The 19105-nt window shown below is 33.7% G+C and overlaps 2 protein-coding genes across 3 annotated transcripts; both read left to right on the plus strand.

Annotated features, from left to right (window-relative positions):
- The first annotated feature begins 4500 nt into the window (after positions 1–4500).
- LOC113857104 (protein TIC 20, chloroplastic-like) lies at positions 4501–6270 on the plus strand. The gene is made up of 3 exons (XM_027488842.1): positions 4501–4637; positions 4811–5004; positions 5366–6270. The coding sequence occupies exons 2-3, from the start codon at positions 4821–4823 to the stop codon at positions 6001–6003; spliced, it is 822 nt and encodes a 273-aa protein (XP_027344643.1). The 5' UTR covers positions 4501–4637; positions 4811–4820; the 3' UTR covers positions 6004–6270.
- A 1460-nt stretch (positions 6271–7730) lies between these two features.
- Positions 7731–18467, plus strand: LOC113857102 (coatomer subunit beta'-2-like). Of its 2 annotated transcripts, none has more exons than XM_027488840.1 (24): positions 7731–8006; positions 8274–8294; positions 8472–8533; positions 8838–8892; positions 10607–10643; positions 10764–11089; positions 11186–11317; positions 11425–11573; positions 12016–12084; positions 12296–12446; positions 12548–12613; positions 13185–13373; positions 13743–13883; positions 13983–14057; positions 14209–14385; positions 14547–14638; positions 14719–14835; positions 15410–15524; positions 15692–15763; positions 16680–16876; positions 16957–17050; positions 17242–17348; positions 17470–17602; positions 17766–18467. In XM_027488840.1, exons 1-24 carry the CDS (start codon positions 8004–8006, stop codon positions 17913–17915), a joined length of 2730 nt encoding a protein of 909 aa, XP_027344641.1. In that variant the 5' UTR covers positions 7731–8003; the 3' UTR covers positions 17916–18467. The 2 variants fall into 2 exon arrangements, 1 of the variants encoding a protein (XP_027344641.1); XR_003503179.1 differs by having other exon boundaries at positions 7793–8006; positions 17490–17602.
- Positions 18468–19105: the final 638 nt, after the last annotated feature.

The following is a 19105-nucleotide window of genomic DNA, read 5'->3' on the forward strand; positions in this document are numbered from 1 at the left end:
CAACATTTATAATTTTTCTAAATAATAATTAGTAAAGATTTTTTAAATGATGTGGAGTGAAATATTTTTATACATTCAAAATTTTTTCATTTCTCAAGCAATTCAGTCACCTCAATTTCTTTAAGTAAATCCAGAATTACTACATGATGGTTTTGACCAATAAACAAATGATACAATTTTTGACATATATTTAAATTTAAGTAGCCGAGATCATATACTCTGGATCACACAATAATTTTTTATGTCTAAGGTAATGTAATGTTAAAGAAATTAACATGTTTAACAATAAGTATTAGGCTTTAAACCTACCTAAGCATGAATCAAATTAGGCAATGCAATTACCCAAAATTGATTTGCACTTACAACGGAAGTAATTTAACTTGAGATTAACTTTACCGAAAGCACCACACTTGTTTTTTAAAGTATTATCTTCTCGGCGAATTTGTTCCATGTCTACTACATTGCTACGAGATACTTAGTGTGTAATATTGTTGGTAAAGACCTAACTTCATGATTTTTTCATCTCTGTTTAGTATAATTTATATCGATGAGAATAAATCTAATGACTAATTCATTTCTTCTTCATTCTGCATACGTGTGTATGTATGGTTTGACAACTTTTATTTATAATTAGATTTATGAATTGTAAATAGCTATATATCTTTATCAGTTTAATTAATATATAAACAGTCCATATTTTAAAAACATCAACCGATGTTTTAATAGGTTAAATTAGAGGGCGATCTTTCATAAAAACAGAGATAATTTACTTTTATTGAATAAAAATCATATGAACTAGAACTCAAATCATAGAACCTAAATGTGAAATTAAGCAGAACCCATGTTATTGTTTTGGGGTAATTGGGCTTTATAACTGATCTTATTCCCTTTTTTAATCATAAACTCTTGCATGCAACGAAAGAACCAACCTCAAAAGTCATTTTCCTTTTGGCTCCCCTAATAAGGCAAGTGCATGAGAACTGGCCTATACAAGCAAGCATGTCATATGAAGATCCCCTTCCAATGTAGCAACATTGCTTGCTGCAGGACCCAATTCGATGGATATATCCAAACCAAGAACAAATTCTCCAAATTCTACGGATGTTATTTAAAAATCAAGAGACGGTTGCAGTATACTGTTGTCTTTTACATCCATCACCTACACCCCATTCTTTTATTTTTTTAAATTTATTTATTGATATTCATTTCAAAAACATTTCTCATTTAAACAGAATAAGTAACAGTCTTCAGAAGCTGAATATAGTTTTTAAATTTCTGGTTTTGTTTATACAAAAGCTGGGGTCTATATGGCAACAAGTGCCAACTTTGTCAGAATGAACTCTCACCAAAATCTTTCTAGCCCCATCTTTTGACAAAATTGGGTCAAACAAATTTAGACCCACCGTTAATCCAGATATGTTATTCTTCCTACAGATATATAAAGTATGGGTAGTGCTAAATAATGTTCTTACCACATTCATTAAAGAATTAGAAGTAAAATTTTTATTAAAAATTATTTTAAATTATATTAAAATTGTAAAAGAAATATATTTATTATATATTTATAAAAAATATTAATCAATGCGCACGATAAATAGCAATCATAGTTGTTTTTAGATCCATTTGAAACTGAGGTTTGGTTTCATATAAGAATGCTGCTATACATTAATGGGAACCAAAATGCCCCATCTATATTCCCACTTCGAAGATTAACCATTAGAAAGTTTACACCTGGATAGCTGCTAATAAAGGCTATAACAAAAATTCATTATCATGATCCCACCCATAATTTGGCCACAGATTTTAATGGTTTCAGAGTCCTTCGATCATTCATAAAATTGATAGCATTATCCTACCACTATACTGCATAGTACATACGAGTTTATGTTTGTTTATTTTGCATTTTAAAAAGCTTTCAGTTTTTTTCCCCAAAGCAGTTAAAAAATGATTATTTCCAGAGGGACGAAAATCATATTTCCTTTCCTGTTTTTTAAATAAATAAATAAATAGGAAAGAGATTAATACTTTTTTGAAATAAAAATAGTTTTTTTAACTGTATATATATCATATTTTATGTGCATTCCATGCTTGAAATTTTCGTACTAAATAGAACTGCTTTTTCTGTTCCGCCTTCAAAGGTTTCTCGAAGCTCAAATGTGAATCCTGTTCTCACATTAATATATCAAGAACCAATAAAGTTTGTGAAACAAGATGGACATTTTGACTTGGGTGGAACCCTAGCTAGATGGAGTAGATTCTATTTCTTTTGTTCACTCAATTCAAAAAATGAAGGGAAAAGAGACAGACTTGTATACGCGGCGAGAGGGAGTTGTGTTTGATTGCTGCCCGGAAATAGATTGTACAAGATAAGGAAAAATTGTAATGCAAGATTTATAAGGTATCCACAATTGATGGATTAGATGAGTTGCCAATTCAAAAGGAACAAAATGGTGGACCATATGCAATTACCTTTCTCTTTAGACTCATTTTGAAAGGTTCTCCGCTTACTACCAAATAAAAAGAGGTTTGATGGGAACCCATGCTTGCCATCATGATAATTGAACTTCGAGATAGCTATTTTGTTATTCTAGGTCAGCGTTGATATCTTAATTCTTATACATCATCCCCCCTAAACTTTATTTGGGAGAAAGGAATTTGGTTTTTTTTCTTCTTAATGATCTAACATAATTTCTCCATGCCACTTTTTCTATAGCACTAAAATAAATTTAATTAAAGACCCACTTATGTATAGGAGCAGGAACTAAACTCCTGGTATGCACCGAGTATTCTTAATAATATAACATGGATTTATTAACAAGGTCACATAAAAAAGCAAGTAACTATAAATTGATTCCCGCATAACAACATGTGCATAGTGCTGTTGTCAATTTCTCAAGTATCTACACACTTTTAGCTAACATTTACAAAGCATTTTCTATTGCGAACAATGGTCACTTGTGATAGAGAGTAGCATAAACCACAAAAATTAATGGCAATGTGGACTCATTTTATTAATATTTTCAAAAAGTTGGAGATGGTTCTCTTGCTGTTCCGTTGAATCTTAAAGAGGGAAGTCTGTAAGTGGAGCCAAATTGAATAAACTAATCCATAAAAAATGTTTTAGCTGTTAAAAATATCTTGGTGGTTTGCTACACGGATCTCTTAGCAGCAACATCAATTCAAAACCTGTTTGCTACAAAATTTTCCTTTTAGACGACCTATACCTTAGTTGGTGTAAGAAAAGGCAAGAGGACAAGGGATTCAGCAGTAATGCTACAAAGCCTAATCAATTAATAGTTTCTTTTGATGTAAGCAATACACTGGGACATTACATGGGATTAACTTGAACCAACATACATAACAAGACTATGGGTTCTTTTGCTTAGGACCACAAAGACGCATGAAATGGAATCCACACGTCTGTCACACAGCAAGAGCGTAGAGACAATACTAAATAAAAGATTAGAAGTATTGGCTAGGGAAAAAGTTTTGGTATTTAGTGTTTCTATTGAGTGATTCCTTATTTTGAGGGATGAACGTGAAGGGACACAAGGGAAGCTTTGAGAAAATTGAAAAGTGGAGGAGTTTATTCTAGGAATATACCTTATGGTTCTAATTTATCTATACTTCAACTTTATTAGTTTCCTAGTTATAATGATTGATTCAATTTTGGTTTTGGTTTTTCTAAAACCAGGTGCACTTCCTCCCTATATTATTAAACAATAAATGGGGTATATGACCTAGTGATGGGAAGGGATCGGATGATAAGCTAAAGAGCATGTAAAAGCTTGGTTGAACCACAAAAATTGACTTGATTGGCCGATTGAACTCTGTAGGCACAGCGTTGGGTTCAAAACCTATCGAAAACATCTTGTGATCCAAGTTTGATGAATACTTGAACAAGAATTAGTCCTATATATACTTCAAAAAAGTAGGGAGATACCTTGTGATCGTATCCTAAAATATGATTAAAATTCAATCACGAGATCAAACAATCATAAATGAATTATAATATTCCTATAATAATTTTTTGCAACAAATATTTACTACCTTTTTTTTTTATCCATCTCTCTATCACGTTACCCATTTTATGACCCCCTTTTCTCTCTTCTCTTCATATTTTCCTTTAATTCATAACAAAATTATCTAATTTTATTGTACAATTAACATTTTTAGTTTTACTATTTTTTACACAAATCTTTAAAAATAAAAAAATAATGTAACTATTTTACAGTAAAAATAAAAAAAATATTTCCTAAAATTAAATCTCCCTTTATATTCTCAATGTTTTCTTTTTTGTTCCGGAAAATAGTTTGTAGTCAACAGTTGTTTTTTATATGTAAAAGAGACGAGTTGAACAAATTTCTCAAGCTTTATACTGTTTATAGTTTTTCATTGGGCCTAGGTTTCTACTGTTTTTTTGGTCCATAATTTAGGCCCGTAGTTGAATTCCGAAAACAACTGTCCAGCCCAATTCAGACACATACTGTTTTACTTATCTCTTTGTTTTGTGCAGAACGATGTACAGGCGCTGGCAGATAAACCTAGACATGAACCGCATAGCCTAAGCGTGCAAATTAGCACTCCTCGCTGTGCTGCTTTGGCCCTCGGAGCAATACATTGGTACCAAGTTTGAGGTAAGTTAAACAAAGTATCTTATCCATGTCTTTAGATTGTTGCTAGTCTTCGACACACCGCAAAGCCAAGCAAACAGGGATGTGGTTATAATGTTGCATACCTTTTTTTTTCAATCTTTAATTTCCCGAGGTTCTTATTATTGCTGTTATTTATTGTTATGTTCTTCAACCAGTTGACCAACCATGATTCAAAATGGATGCATTGCATCCCAAGGGTGTGCCCCTGTGAATTCTAGGTCATGCAACCTTGTCATACCAACTACCTCAGTCTTTCGTTGCGCTTCTCGGATGCCTGCTAAGGTTGCCGTCTCAAACATTCGTAGCTTTTGGGGACATAATTTAGAATGTAAATCCTACTTGCCAAGAGGTACATGGCATGCTTATTTGTTATCACGTTCTCTTTTCCTTACAAGTAGTTATGAATTATTGAGGTCATGACCTGTGAGACTATTATTTGATTCCCCTGATCTGCAAATGGCAAAGACATGACATTTAGACACAATAGAGATAATTGATTACCTGTATATGATGTTTGGTAAGAAAGGGCCTCTATGGCCTTTATGTAATAGTATTACTTAATGTGATAGTTTTAAATGAAATCTTATTGGGGCTAGAATATTGTGTTAAGAACTTTGTTTGTCAGTTTTCACTTTAGTCTATTCAATCTTTGCAATAAGCGTCCTTGATAACTTTATTTTCTAATTGTATATACAATTATTCTGTGATAGGAATGGCATTCTCAGACATTTCTGCTGCTTCAAGCCTGCTTTTAAGTGGGGGTCAAAATCTTCTCTTTCGCACTATCCCTATGTTACCCCGGGTGCGCAAGTCTTATTTGGTCCCTCGAGCATCGAAGGATGTCCCAACTAGCTTCCGTTATCCTCCAATGACCAAAAAACCGAGATGGTGGTGGAGATCATTAGCTTGCCTTCCTTACCTCATGCCACTTCATGAGACATGGATGTATGCTGAGACAGCATACAATCTTCACCCGTTTTTGGAATGCTTTGAATTCTATACGTACCCTTTTCTTATGGCAATTGGGAGCCTACCAAGCTGGTTTCTCATGGCATACTTTTTTGTTGCATATCTTGGCATTGTGAGGAGAAAAGAATGGCCTCATTTCTTCAGATTTCATGTTGTGATGGGAATGTTATTGGAGATTGCCCTGCAGGTTATAGGGACTGTGAGCCGTTGGATGCCACTGTCAGTCTACTGGGGTAAACTGGGAATGCATTTCTGGACTGCTGTGTCATTTGGGTATCTCTTTACTGTCTTGGAGTGCATAAGGTGTGCTCTTGTTGGTATTTATGCTGATATTCCATTTATCTGTGACGCAGCATATATCCAAATACCATATGATTAAGGAGGAAGATGTAAGAAAGTTTATCTTTAATTTCTTTTCATTGTATCAGAGTTTTTGTTGAGCAGGATTGAAAAATGATTAATCTTTTACCGTTTGTTCATGTCAAAAATATCTCCATGAGATTTCCCTTAAGTACATTTTATTTATATGGACCGACTTTATCTGTAACCTCAAGATTCAATCTCCCTCCTCCTCCCTTAACATTCCCTTCTATGGATCTCTATTACAAATGCAGATGATGTTTTTACTGTCTTTATTCAGAGATGGCAATTTTAAACATAACCTCAAACTTAAACATAAGCCACAAAAATTACTGACAAATCGTAGATTGATAGAACACTATCAATTAATAGTTTATAACATGATCTACGATGGGGGCGTCAAACTAGATCTAGAAGTATCATTTTTACCTACCTGAGCTTTATTTCATTGCACTTACCCTTTAAATGACGCAATAGTAGTGATGAGTTGTGGAGGGGAGTGGGCCACCTATGCAGTTTTTGGAATAACATCATGCCTTATGCCTCTAACGTACTTCATTTTTTTGTGTACATATTAAATATTGCATTGTTAACCCTTTAGCTGAATGACAGAATGTTACTATTTATCATATTATTCTTTTAGTACAAAGAGAATATTTTTCCGGTCGGGTTAAGGAAGAAGTGTGAATTTGTTTTCTTGTTAGCACGAATTTGTAAACATGTAAACAGAGAAACATTGATGTTGAAACAGTAATTTGTTGTTTGCTAATCAAGGTTGGTGGCCTTTTTTCCTAATGGATTTCAAAATGCTAGCGAAATTGGAGTTTGGAGATTAATTGCGTTTCTTTAATTGGTATTTTTTATGCAATTAAGTCTCTTTTCATTGCTGGTTGATAAGTATATTAACGTGCAGTTGTTTTCATTTTAGATAATAGATTTTCTGAACAATTTAATCGTTATGCTTTATCGTGTTTCGATGAGAGGAAGAAAATAGAGGGAAAGAAATATCGATAACAATGCATTTGTGTTTGGTTGAAATGAAAATAAAGCGAAAAAAAAATCTTTCAGTAATAAAAATATAATTTTTTCTCTTAATTTTTTTAATTTGAAATTTATTCTTTTCTCTTATTTTTTTTTCCACTGTATCTAAGTGATGGTAAAGGAATAGCTATTAAAGTCTTAAACCATACCATACATGGACATGTTAAACTCGCATTGTAATCAGTCTCCAAAGGACGGTCATGCAAGCATGGCAATGATAACTTACACGTAATGGCTACCCTGTTTTTGTAAAAATTACAAGTGCATTTGTAAGTTCTGGCGCTGTATTTTTTTCACAATTTTTCTTCATTAAAATAGTTTTTCAAAAAACTATTTCCTTAAAATTTTTATGGTCTAACTTATTCTTTTAAAAGAGAAAACAAACTTAAAATAAGGAGAGTAGAATTGATAAATTGAGAAGAGTGAGAATAAGGAGAAGTCCATGAATATTTTATTTAAAATCTTATTACATTCAATAATCAAATAATAAACAAAGATAATTATATAATTCAATTACATATTAAATAAATAAAATAAAATAACATTTATAATTTTAATTTTTAATCAACAATGTAAAATGCGGGGCCCAAGAAGCCAAGCATATTGTAATTTGCAAGCACTGTAATAGAAGGTTATGGTTAGATCTCCGCCGTCCATTCTATCATCGCGGTTTTATTTTATCACAGATCCCTACATCCTACCCATACCCATATACAGAGAACAGAGCTAAATACGATCGTGTCCCGCTTAGTGGCATTATCGTAAATCCGTGCCTTAACTGCAAAGCAGCATTCCCTCTTTCTTTCTCATCGATCATCGTATTTGCACCTTGCTCTGCAAACCTCGTCGCCTTCCCCTTCCCCCCCCTCTCTCTCTCTCTCTCTCTCCGAGTTCGATCTTTTGGGCTCTTCGAATTCGGCTTCTGATTTCCGACGAGGTCGCTCGACCAAAGCTAGCTAGTTCTTTTAATCTTCGGAAATGGTGAGCTTCCTCTTCTATCTTTTATCTCGCGAACTCTTCACTGTTCTCAACAAACTTAGATCTGGAGCGAACTTGCTTCGATTTGATGTTTTCTTATTGCGCTCTGTCGTATTCGAATTTCAATTGCTTGTGTATCCGTAACTTGCTACTTGAGCCTCCTAATTTTGCTTTGTTAGTTCATGAGATTTTAGTTCCTGTGGGATCTAGTGCGGAATTGTGGATTGACTCTTTTTTGTTTGTTTCTTTATTTGTTGCTTGCATTTGCAGCCTCTCAGACTCGAAATCAAGGTACTGTTCTTTTGGCTTTTGATTTAAGGTTTATTGTTGTTTGGTTACTGAGAAATGTTTGATTATACTGTCAGCGAGGTTTTTGTGAATTTGATATCTCCGCAACCAAACATAGTATAGGTCTTTTAACTTTCCGACTGCTTCTTAAACTGACGTGCTGTCGTAATATTTGAATAGAGAAAGCTTGCGCAAAGATCAGAAAGAGTAAAGTCTGTGGATCTACATCCAACAGAACCATGGTAATGTCTTGTCCTTGATTGTGTTCTGTGATTTTGCCTCTGGAATTATGTTATAATATAAAGCTTAAATTTAAAACTGATTTTGTAATTTCTTGCTTTTACGAATATCTAGAATTTACTCCATCTTTTGGTATTTCTCAAGTGTGGTATCTATATGAATAATTTGTGATCATTTGCCTTTAATAGTTATGCCTGTTACATGGGAATACAGTTGATTTTATTTTTTATTGTGAAGATTAGAAACATAAGTAAATAGTAGTCCAATGGTATACTGAATTGTGTGATGTTACCATCATTAATGCAGGATTCTAGCAAGTTTATACTCTGGAACTGTCTGTATCTGGAGCTACCAATCTCAGGTATGTCAAATATATTTTAGTTGTCTTATATATTGTAATAAATATGATGTACCAAATTGAGATATGTAATGTTGATTTCATTTATGCATTGGCACTTGAGTCAGACATGGGTGTTTGTTGATAGATCACTAAACGAGCCACCTTTTTGCATGGTGCCTATATATAGTGAGTTTGGACCACAAATAAGGAGCCTCTCTATTGTGGCTTCCTTGAAATTAAAAGCAGCGGCATATTTTCTTTCTTTCGTTAAAAGACTAGTTTATGCCTGTATATCACTTGAAGGCATTGTTCAAAATGTTGGTGTCTGCTAAAATATTATGATTGTATAGTTTAAGCTACTAAGAGGGCATTTGGAAGAGCTTCTATACGCTTTTTAGCTTACTTCCAATTAGTTCTATGGTCAAATTTATAAGCCCTTATTTGATGAGAGCTTCCTGAAAAGCGCTTGGTTAAGCTGTTGACTAAACACAACCTAGATAAATTGAACTTTAGCAGTTTAGCATTTATAAAAAACTGATCCTTTTAAACTTCAAATTTGTGATGATATGTGGAATGACTTTCCTTTTGTATGAAGTTAGGATGATTTTTGCTCAATGCATGCAGGTTTAGAAAAGGATCAACAAGCAAATTTCTAGTAACTGTATAGTCAGCCTATATAATGTGCCATTTTAGAAGAAACAAAATGTAAATAAAGTGGCTCTTTCAGGGGGTGTTTTGTGTAAGAATAAAGAAAATATGTTTTCTATTTTTACGTAGAGAAAATAAGGGGGAACTTTTTTCTTGTTAAAACTGAGATCATTTCCTTAAACCAAATCAGACTTTAGTAAACTTATGTTGAAGACTGATTGGATATTATTGTAGTATTTTTTATACCTTGAAATAGATTGAGATTGAGCAGTTGTGTTAAATTTACCCTCCGATAAATTGATATGAATAAATGCCCAAGAGTATAATTGCACAACGGACAACAAGTTCCTTTGGAACCTGTTTGTTCCAAATCCTAGGTTCAAATCTCAACCAGGTTAATTTGGCTCCACTTTAGCCTATCAATTCCCTCTCTGCATCAGGTCATAGACCTCCTTTGTAACATTAAAAAGAATGATATAAATATATTGTGTTTCATTGAACAAATTACTTCATTGCTTCAATTTGGGAAGACTGTTTTAGATGAAAAGCCAGTAGCTACCCCTATTTGACATAAATTGATATTCTTAATATCCCATATTTGGGAAGAGTGGAAGACTATTTTAGATGAAATTCCTTCCTTTTGAATATTCTTGATGCCTTACACTTTTGTTAGTTGCACTGTTTGAGGCACACTTTCATAGTTTGATGAAGTGTGTACCTTTGTATATGTAATATCAGCATTGGCTATGGGCTTTTTGCCCCTCTTATGTGCCCAAAAAATTATCATTATTGACTTGGAAGAATTTTACTCTTGTACTTAGTTTTGTACATTTTGTGTTCTATTTTGTTAGTTCTACTAATATTGAATGACCGCTTCATGCTCTCTTTGTGATCATTTATAATTCCATTGACTATGATGCATTCTATATGTAATGTATTTATAGATAGGTATTAAAAGACAGCCTCTCTAACACTTTTTTCCTTACATTTAGAATTTTCATGAGCCTTTCTTCTAATGGATATTCATTATTAATTTATATGGAGATTCTTATGTGCAGTTAACTTTAATGTTTTTATTTTATTTCAGACCATGGCCAAGTCTTTTGAGGTTACTGAGTTACCAGGTACATGAAAATTTTTCACTGTGTTTTTTTTTGTTGTTGTTTATGTATTTATTCATTTTCCTGAAGTCATTTTCTTTTTATGTATATTTCATGGGTCTCATATACAGCATGATTTTGCAGTTCGGTCAGCCAAGTTTATTGCACGCAAACAGTGGGTTGTTGCAGGAGCAGATGATATGTTTATTCGTGTATATAATTACAACACAATGGATAAAGTTAAAGTATTTGAGGCACATACAGATTACATTAGGTGTGTGGCAGTTCATCCTACCCTTCCTTATGTGCTGTCATCATCTGATGATATGCTCATAAAACTTTGGGATTGGGAAAAGGGCTGGATCTGTACCCAGATATTTGAGGGACATTCTCATTATGTCATGCAAGTGACCTTTAATCCTAAAGACACAAATACCTTTGCCAGTGCATCTCTTGATCGCACCATAAAGGTATACATGTGTTATTCTTGCCAGTTGCTTTCTGCATTTTCTTTATTTATTTCCATGTACCTATTGTATAATCAATGGTGTTATCTTCCCTTTCAGATTTGGAATCTTGGCTCTCCTGATCCCAATTTTACATTGGATGCCCATCAAAAAGGAGTGAATTGTGTTGATTACTTTACAGGCGGAGACAAACCATATCTAATTACTGGTTCTGATGATCACACTGCCAAGGTTTGTTTTCTATTTTTTCTTTTCGTACTCTCCTATTTTCCCTTCATTTTGGTTGCCTATGTGTATATATGGATATGAATTATACCCTGGTAAAATCTTTGAAACAGGTATGGGATTATCAAACCAAAAGTTGTGTCCAGACTTTAGAAGGTCACACACACAATGTATCTGCTGTATGCTTTCATCCTGAACTGCCTATAATCATTACTGGCTCTGAGGATGGCACAGTGCGTATTTGGCATTCAACAACTTATAGGTAATTTGATGCTGTTCACAGATTACTGAGTTGTGAGCCTTACTTTTCCTTATTCCATGTGGCACGTTCCTCTTACTTTTTCTTTCCCTTGTTGTCATTGCTCTCTTTTAGAAACTTGAATAATATTATTTTTGTTGACTTTTGGAACTCAGATATTGAGGAGCCAGCATGTCTTTTTGTTTTATAAAAATTATGATGTTGTTGTTCATTTGTTGCTCCTTCACCTATCTTTTGATGATTTTGATGGCTAAATTTGATGTTCACTTGAGAATTGAGATATTTCTGACATTGTGACTATTGAGGTGGATAATGATGTCAAATTCTTCTATTTATATTTCTTTGTCACTTTTCTTTATGTTGCACTTTGTTTTAAGATTTTACTAAAATTAGCTATTAGAGATTATTGTTTTTAAATTCTTATGGTGGTTTAATCTGCTTGCAGGCTTGAGAACACATTGAACTATGGTCTTGAAAGAGTTTGGGCCGTTGGATACTTGAAGGGTTCACGTCGGTGAGTCTTGTTTTTGGATTAAATTGTGAAAGCAATTGAAGTCTCATATTCGTAGGCCCTCAAATCATGTTGCATGGAACAATAGGGTCAAATCTTGCCTCAATAATAAATATTTTTATCTGATTAGTGTACTTTTTCTTTTTCTTAAAAAGTCATTGTCTCTCTTTTCACTTCCGTTTCATCTAACTTACCAAAACATATTTTTTCTCAGGGTTGTGATCGGCTATGATGAAGGTACTATAATGGTGAAACTTGGTCGAGAAGAACCAGTAGCCAGCATGGACAACAGCGGGAAAATCATTTGGGCTAAGCATAATGAAATCCAAACTGTCAATATAAGGAGTGTTGGAGCAGATGTGGAGGTATGGGCTCATTTTTACCTTTTAACTGTATAATTATAATATGGGAAGAAGAAGTCGAAATTTGATTTTCTTTATTGACCCACACAAGTACTGTGTTTTAGATTGCTGATGGAGAAAGGTTACCACTGGCTGTCAAGGAGTTGGGCACCTGTGATCTCTATCCACAAGTGAGCGAACATTCCTTTTCTTGATGTCAAGTTGCATTCTTTTGTATTACTTCTCTACCTTAGAACATTTATGCTGACATTATGCAAGCCTTGGTGGATTTAGGAAATAGGCTTATTTACATTATTTAGCAATTCATACATTTTGAAATATGAAATTTGGCTTCTTTACTGTTGTGATTCATGCCTTATATTTTACACTTTTGTTAAATCCTAGGTTTTTTTTTTTTAATGTTTTTCTACTGTATTTGTATGCATAAAGCTTGTTATTTTTTATAGGATTAAATTGGTCATCATCTCCTTGGCCATTCTGCTCTTGATTTTGTGTATGTAATCTGGCATAGATGAGTTTTTGTTTAAATAAATATAGGTTTTATTATGTAAAGTTAGACATTCAAATTCACAGGTTAATGAAAAGAACTAGTTGTTATCTGGGAACTATTCTTTTGTAGTCTTCAATCCATTGTCAAAGAAATGAGCTTTAAAATAACAATCCATCCCTTGGGTTGAATTATCATCATTAATTTGTTTTTTCATGTATGGTGACTGACTTGTGATTTACTTTTATATTCAGTTTTTAAGGCACAATCCAAATGGGAGGTTTGTTGTTGTATGTGGAGATGGTGAGTATATTATATATACTGCTTTGGCTTGGAGAAATAGATCATTTGGTTCAGCATTGGAATTTGTTTGGTCTTCGGATGGAGAGTATGCTGTAAGAGAAAGTACATCCAAGATCAAAATTTTCAGTAAAACTTTCCAGGTTTGTACTACATTTTAGTCACTCCTTCATTTTATACTGTCTGAAGATGAGAGTGATGGTGACAACCAACAAATTCTTAATATTCTGTGAAAAAAGGCAGGCAAACTGGGTCCTGCCATTGATTTACTGTTGTGACAAGGACCGCATTTCAAAACTATTGAATGAATTAATTTTCCTTGAGAATTTTTATGACAAGCGACTGGGGAATGTGCGTCCAATCTGCTAATGAGAAGATATTGTTTATCTATTTTTGTTTATGTTGTCTGACTGGGTTATCAAAATAAAATTCTCTCATTTTAGTTGTTTGCTTAATGAAATAAGTCATCTCTTGGAAAGTTTCAACTGGAAATGAAAATTTGTATATTTCAGGAAAAGAAGAGTATTCGACCAACTTTTTCAGCTGAACGAATATTTGGTGGCACTGTATTGGCAATGTGCTCAAATGATTTCATCTGCTTTTATGATTGGGCTGAATGCAGGTTGATTCGCCGCATTGATGTTAATGTTAAAGTAAGGCTGTCATGAGGTGTCATCAGTTTTTCTGTTTTAGTTTTTCTTATTATTCCTTGTTAATTTTGTTAATTTTTTTCATTTTATTTTTTGTATCAGAACCTCTACTGGGCTGATAGTGGTGATCTAGTAACGATTGCTAGTGATACATCATTTTACATCCTGAAGTATAATGTGAGGATTCTAATTTACTTGATTCTTTTCTTACATTTTTTGGCTTTCTATGAAAAGGCATTGTTTTCCCCCTATGTTTTTTGGTTAAGTGAATATTTGGTGGCGTTTTACTGGTGAAGCACAATAAATGTTTTAAGTTCCACTGTTGCAGCGAGATGTTGTTGCATCATATTTAGATAGTGGAAGATCTGCAGATGAGCAAGGTGTTGAAGATGCCTTCGAGCTCCTTCATGAAATGAATGAACGTGTCAGGACAGGAATCTGGGTTGGGGATTGCTTTATCTACAACAACTCTTCTTGGAGGCTTAATTATTGTGTTGGTGGTGAGGTATTTACTCTTCCTTTTAGGTTCAAACGAAATGAATATTTATTTATTGAACTCTGTTATCATATGCTCTGTCTTAATGAATTCATGTATTGTCTACATTTATTGAACTACAAGGATCATATGGAGCCAGTTGATGCATTACAATTACATTATGAATACAGGTAACTACAATGTTTCATTTGGACCGTCCAATGTACTTGCTCGGATATCTTGCCAGCCAAAGTAGGGTCTATTTGATAGACAAAGAGTTCAAGTAAGTAGATCAATTTTTTGATTTTATCAAAATCTCTCAATGCAGTAATCTTGATTATCTTTCTTGATTTTTTTTCTCAGTGTTATAGGATACACACTACTTTTAAGCTTGATTGAGTACAAGACTCTTGTGATGCGTGGTGATTTGGAAAGGGCCAATGAAATTCTACCATCAATTCCTAAAGAGCATCATAACAGGTAGCAGTTTCTTTTAGTTAATTCATTTCAAAATGACCTTTCATTATTTAGAAATTATGTTTGATATCTTTTGAGAAAGGCTTTTTTGTGACGGTTGTGTTATAAGATTATGGAAATCTACTTACCAAAATAACAAAAATTGCTAATGTAAATAATTGTCATGCATCACATGCCCTTTTTTTCTAGGAAAGTTCTGATCTGATTTCAGGAGTAAAATGTCAACCAGCTGATAAATGGAAGTGGATCTTTTGTTGTTTATCGGAGGATCTTTTGACACTCATATGGTCTCACAAGTTTTTTGTTTGTTTATTAATGAAAATTTACTTGCCCACTTTGATATTTTATTCTGAACTTGCACTAGTCATCTGGCTTGGTCATTATATATCATTGCTTGGCATGCTTCTATAAAATTAGTGTATAATCTTGTATGAATATGTAGTACATGTTCTTTTGCTTGTATCCTTCACTGAGAATATTTTTCTATTTGTGTACGGTGTTTACTTTCTGTTTGAATGTTTGATGCTCTAATGTCGTATGCATCATAACTGCAATTCTCTACTTGTTTTAATGGTAGTGTGGCTCGTTTCCTGGAATCACGAGGGATGATAGAGGATGCCCTGGAAGTAGCTACCGACCCTGACTACAGGTTTGATCTGGCCATACAGCTTGGGAGATTAGAGGTTGCTAAGGTAAGTTCATATGTTCCTTCAAGGAGATTTCATATGACTTGTAAAATTTGATAACTTAAGTTTCTATATTTTTTCATTTCTCATGTGAACAAGTTTGATTTCATATGACTTGTAAAATTTGATAACTTAAGTTTATATTGGGTGTAATGTTCATTCTTCTTTTGCAGGGTATTGCCACTGAAGTGCAAAGTGAGTCTAAATGGAAGCAGTTGGGAGAATTAGCTATGTCTGCTGGAAAGGTGCTTTTCTCTATCAAATGAATCTTCATTATTTGTGATTTCTTTAACATTTGTCTTAATTACATTTCTAAATATACATGTACACGTCTATGTAAATTGAGTTTCCTGATTGATACTCTGCCCATAGTAGTCAATAGTGGTAATAGCGGGTGCGATTGTGGAGGAGTGGAGTGGCACCCTGCCATGATTTTGGGGCCATTGTGTTGTGGTTCAGTGTAGCAGCTGTTGCATTGCAATTCACTACTATGAAAGGGGAAAATCATGGTTGCAATGCCAAATAGGGGCAAAAGGGCAAGTTTGCCCTCCCTTTCTAGAAGCTGGAATGCTTTTTAAGGGGGGCAATCTTGATATATTGCCCCCCTTTTATATCATGATGTGCTCTATCTTTGCAAGTCAAGATGGAACCCACCTTGTTCTCTCTATTCTTTTGGTCTCTTGCTTCATCCTCCATTTCTGGCATCACTTTCTGGTGCAAGTCATTATATTTGGCTAAGTTTCAGTTTTCTTCTTCATCTCTAGCGAAACCCAATTTGTTTCTAACATGAGGAGAGGCGTTTTGAGTGTCTTGTTCATTTCTAGTGAAACCCAAGCTATTTCTGATGATAGTGTTACCATTTCTGGTTTTCTTTTACAAAAAGAGAGGTCTCATATCGAAAGGTTGCTTCAACTTATCAAAATCTTTGTGGATCATAGAAGTTATATTGGTTGTTGATGAATGGAAAGATGCACAGAAAAGAATGATGCCTGTATTTTTTAAGGCTCATGTGTACTAAGGAGAATAAGGACAAGCACTTGATGTTAAATATTTATTTTATTCTTGTTGCAATAAATTGTGATTCTGGATGCACTTGGTGTTGATTCTTTTGAGTAATTGCTCTTGTTCCAGTGCAGCTCACTGTATTATCCCTTCTTGCAGTTAGAAATGGCTGAGGAGTGTTTAAAACATGCAATGGATTTGAGTGGGTTGTTGCTGTTATATTCTTCTTTAGGAAATGCTGAAGGAATATCAAAACTTGCAACTCTTGCAAAAGAGCAAGGGAAGAACAATGTTGCATTCCTTTGTTTATTCATGTTGGGTAAACTTGAAGACTGCCTTCAACTGTTGGTAGAAAGGTAATCCTCTACAATTGTGCTCTTTTATTTATGACATTACTGGCAGAAGAGAGAGAGGCTTGATCTTTACTATTTTGCAGCAATCGGATTCCTGAGGCTGCTTTAATGGCTCGATCTTATCTCCCCAGCAAGGTGTCAGAGATAGTGGCCATTTGGAGAAAGGATCTCAGTAAGGTAATTTTGTATTCCACTATATTTTATTTAATTATAATAGAACAGTCAGCCACTTATGTTGAGCACACGATATTGTGGGCAGGAGCTTCTGTTCTCACAACGTTGCCCCCTCCTGGGATTCTTGTCATGTTGACAGATGGCACATGGATTAGAAATATAAATTCTTAAGATTTATTTGTTAATACGTGCAGGTTAATCCAAAAGCTGCTGAATCATTGGCTGATCCTGAGGAGTATCCTAATTTGTTTGAAGATTGGCAAGTTGCACTAGCAGTTGAATCTAAAGCTGCAGAAACAAGGTCAGTGGGGAAATGCATACTTTCTTACATATATCTTGCAACTTAATTTATAAGCTAGTGATTTGTGTACTAAACATCTTCAACAAATGTTTTTCTAACATATTTTGTTAATTTTTTTTAGGGGTGTTTACCCTCCTGCAGAGGATTACGTCAACCATGCTGATAAATCACATGTAACTCTTGTTGAAGCTTTCAGAAATATGCAGATAGATGAAGGGGAGGTGCCACTTGAGAATGGAGATTCTAATCATGAGGTATACTAAATATATGGCTAACACCATACACAAGTTACCGAAATATTCTTCTAAAGTAATATTGTATTTTTCCACTTCTACGGAAAGAAATATCTATAACCCAATTGATTGTTAGTGGTGGTGTTAAGAGTTACATTATGATGTTTTTTATGTCCTGTTGCAGTTGACTGAACAAAATGGAGAAGAGGACTATAGAGAGGAACCTGAGGAACAAAATGGAGAGGAAGGAAGCCAGGAGGAGCCAATTGTAGTAGATGCCGATTCTACTGACGGCACAGTCCTAGTCAATGGTAATGAAGCTGATGAAGAGTAGGATACGAATAACGGAGGAGCCCCGTCAGCCTAAAAACGTTTGGTTCAAGGCATGTGAAAATTGAAATTTTGTCTCTGGTGACTGTTTCTGCAGTGCCAATCTAACTCCCATTTTGACAACCAGTTATTTTTTCAATTACTACTACTGCTGCCACCTGAGTCCTAGCAATTCTTGTTTTTTTAGTGTATCATATAATTTACTACAAATAGGCTGTATATTTTGGAAATAGAGAGGTAATTATAAAATTAAGTCCATTTTCAGTAGTGAATCAGTTACCAAACCTCAGAACTTACCTTTTATTTTTGCATAATTTTGTACGGCAATTTGGCTTGGAATTTTGTAACATTTTTTTGTTGCTTGAGCAATCATGTGGTATAATTAATGCCAAATTTTTCACGTAAACTTTGTTGTGTAAGATGAGGTTAAGATCACGGTTGAATTCTGGATTATATTTTGTTTGCAATTGATTTGAAATTGTAAATCCCATTATATCGTTAATAAGAAACTGTCCAATCTCGCATGGAGGGATTCTGGACGACAACCAACCCAGGAACAGGAAGAGTGAAGTTGAGATTGATTTGGAAGTCCTCACGCTGCTTCACGATAGATTCCTCCCCAATTTTTAGCTTCTGTTGACAAGAGTAAATGGGATGGTACTTTTTAAGCGAAATGTATGAGAATGCAAATCCAAGGATTGTGATTTCTAATCATTGAAGAAGTGTTAACTCTAATTAAACTATTTTGATTTGGATGCCCTATATTTTATTTAACTAGAATAAGATCAACACGATCAAAATTCATATCAGTTCCAGTCATGTCATTAGCTTGAGATGTATTTATATTCTAAGATATATTTTACTTAACGAATCCGCAAGTATAAAAAATATAAACAAGAAAAATTATATATATATATATATATATATATATATATATATATATATAAAGAAAAGTCAAGTATCAGGTCGAGTTTAATTTTTTTTTCGATCGGATACTTGGCTTAAAGTATTTCTTTTAATTTTTTATAAGAAATAAATAATTACTTTATTTATATTAATAAAAAATAATTATATATTATAAATTTATAATATATTTTTAAAATATTTATAATAATAAATTGTTAAATTGATGACTCATGCATTACATGGATTTATCTAACTTAAAAAAAGCGTTAACACTTGCTATGACAGAAG

The sequence above is a fragment of the Abrus precatorius genome, unplaced genomic scaffold (genome assembly GCF_003935025.1).
Source record: "Abrus precatorius isolate BTA unplaced genomic scaffold, Abrus_2018 Scaffold153, whole genome shotgun sequence".
Classification (NCBI taxonomy): Eukaryota; Viridiplantae; Streptophyta; class Magnoliopsida; order Fabales; family Fabaceae; genus Abrus; species Abrus precatorius.